This window comes from Myodes glareolus, chromosome 10 (genome assembly GCF_982192425.1).
Source record: "Myodes glareolus chromosome 10, mMyoGla1.1, whole genome shotgun sequence".
NCBI classification, from domain to species: Eukaryota; Metazoa; Chordata; class Mammalia; order Rodentia; family Cricetidae; genus Myodes; species Myodes glareolus.
Genome location: NC_142035.1, coordinates 67796192 through 67798531, shown reverse-complemented (window position 1 = coordinate 67798531; position 2340 = coordinate 67796192). Strand labels below are relative to the sequence as shown.

Below are 2340 nucleotides of genomic sequence, written 5' to 3'. Positions count from 1 at the left end.
TATTTTGTGTTGATATTTGGAATAAACCGATAGATTGTCATTTTGTAATTATGATAGCCAAGTAAGTGGATTGTAGCTCTGTCTCTAATATTCATTAAAATCATTTCTGATTCCATTCATACAGAGCAGATTAAAGCTTGAAAGGATACAAAGAGAATATGTGCAACTGATAGTTTTGAACAATATATTCATATTGATGTTTATAAATATTGTCTTTTAGATGTACAAAGCTTTTGCGCCATCATTCTACATTTAGAAAACTTCCCTGATTATACACAATCTACAAAAACAAGAAACATTTATTAAAATTTGACTGGACATAATGTGAAGATATAATCTATATTTCTCTTACATTACTCATAATAAAAGATTTGTTTCTGTTTCAGGAATTCTTAGTAAGGCTCTGTCTCTCACATCCATTGGAGCACAGTGTTCTTAATGGGAGAAGCAAACCAGACTCTGGTGTCTGAGTTTATTTTTCAGGGACTTTGTACTTCAAGGGAACTACAGATCTTCCTCCTGTTGCCATTTTCCATCCTCTACCTGATGACTCTGGTAGGCAACCTCTTCGTTGTGATATTAATCATCACTAATTATCATCTCCATTCTCCCATGTACTTTTTGCTAGCCAATCTTTCATTTATTGACTTCTGCCTTTCCTCAGTAAATACACCCAAACTGATAACAGACCTCCTACAAGAAAATAAAACAATTTCTTTCTGGGGCTGCATGAGCCAGATCCTCTGTGTGCATTTCTTTGCAGGGGGTGAGATGGTGCTTCTTGTAACAATGGCCTATGACCGCTATGTGGCCATCTGCAGGCCACTCCACTACATCAGCATCATGGACAGACAGAAGTGCATCTGCCTTGTTTTGATATCATGGTTCATTGGATTTGTGCACGCCATTAGTCAGCTGCTCTTGATTTTGGAGCTTCCTTTCTGTGGGCCAAGAGTGATAGACAGCTTTTTCTGTGATATTCCTTTGGTGATGAAATTAGCCTGCATGAATACTGATACTCTGGAAATCTTGATAAATGCTGACAGTGGTGTTTTAGCGACAACTTGTTTCATTCTCTTGTTGATATCTTACACTTACATTCTATTGACAGTTAGGCTTCACTCTAAAGATGGTTCATCAAAAGGCTCATCAAAGGCCCTCTCTACCTGCACCTCCCATATCATAGTGGTTGTGCTCTTCTTTGGACCCTGCATTTTCATCTATCTGTGGCCAGTCAGCATCACGTGGGTGGATAAGTTTCTTGCTGTGTTTTATACAATCATCACACCTCTCCTAAATCCAGCAATCTATACATTGAGAAATAATGATATTAGAAATGCCATAATTAAGCTGAAAAATTACAGGTAAATTTGGGGATAATTGCTAGACACCTCTTTTCAGAAGAAAATTAGTTGTGTACATAATATCTTAGCGGTATTTTGACCACAAAGCTGCATATATTACTCAATTTTGCATGGCATTAGCTTTAAGGCTATATGACTATGAAAATAACTACTATGAAATTGCATTCAGAAGTTTAACACTTAGATAGACTTTTACCACTTAGAAAGAGTAATATCCACATTGTATTTGTGTCTGAATATTAGATGATGATAATGACATTATACAAATAATGATCAAAAAATTATAATCATTGCAATCTTCTAATAATTTCAAATTGTTACAACAATGTGCATATCATTTTGACTAAATTATTATTTACAAAGTTCTCATTAAATTATTCTTAAATTATTCTTCAAAATTGAAATTCTAGCTTTAACATCACTACAGGAGATACTGAAGTCATTGTCAAGGTCTACATAGTCTTAGAAATGAAAGTGATTTACTAATCTAATCATGCTAGTTGCTTTGTATTGACATAATCTCTGCCATTTCTCTAATTGTACCTAATCATAAGAAATCATTTATCCCTTTTTTGTTCTATAACTAAAATGGCAGTTTTTATAATATTAGAATATACATTCCTCAATCCAGAAATTCCTTTTATGAACTTGATTTTTCTTTACATTATGAAAGTAGTTCAGTGTGGTAAAATTATATGCTTTTGAATATAATATATTATGTGTATATGCATGTACATATATTTACATATATATGTGTAGATTAATCATGCTAGTTGCCATTTGATAATGTCTGGCATTTGCTCATAAAACTATATGCATACACATTTATAACAATTTGACAACTAGTGCAATTCTAAAAATAGTTGTAAGTGATAATTCTCTAAATATCCCTCCTAATAGTTGCAATCAATCTTTATGTGTATTCTAATAAGTTAAATATTTTCTCATAACATAAACTAATAAAAACATGAAAATA

The 2340-nt window shown here is 32.8% G+C and overlaps 1 protein-coding gene across 1 annotated transcript; it reads left to right on the top strand.

Moving 5' to 3' along the window:
* Positions 1-438: 438 nt before the first annotated feature.
* On the top strand, positions 439-1368 carry LOC125416725 (olfactory receptor 4K15-like). The gene has a single exon (XM_048459870.3). The coding sequence runs from the start codon at positions 439-441 to the stop codon at positions 1366-1368; it is 930 nt and encodes a 309-aa protein (XP_048315827.3).
* The last annotated feature ends 972 nt before the right edge of the window (positions 1369-2340 follow it).

What these genes read in the sequence shown, in the direction of transcription:
- LOC125416725 (XM_048459870.3), top strand. Translation starts at nt 439, where the DNA reads ATGGGAGAAGCAAACCAGACTCTGGTGTCTGAGTTTATTTTTCAGGGA.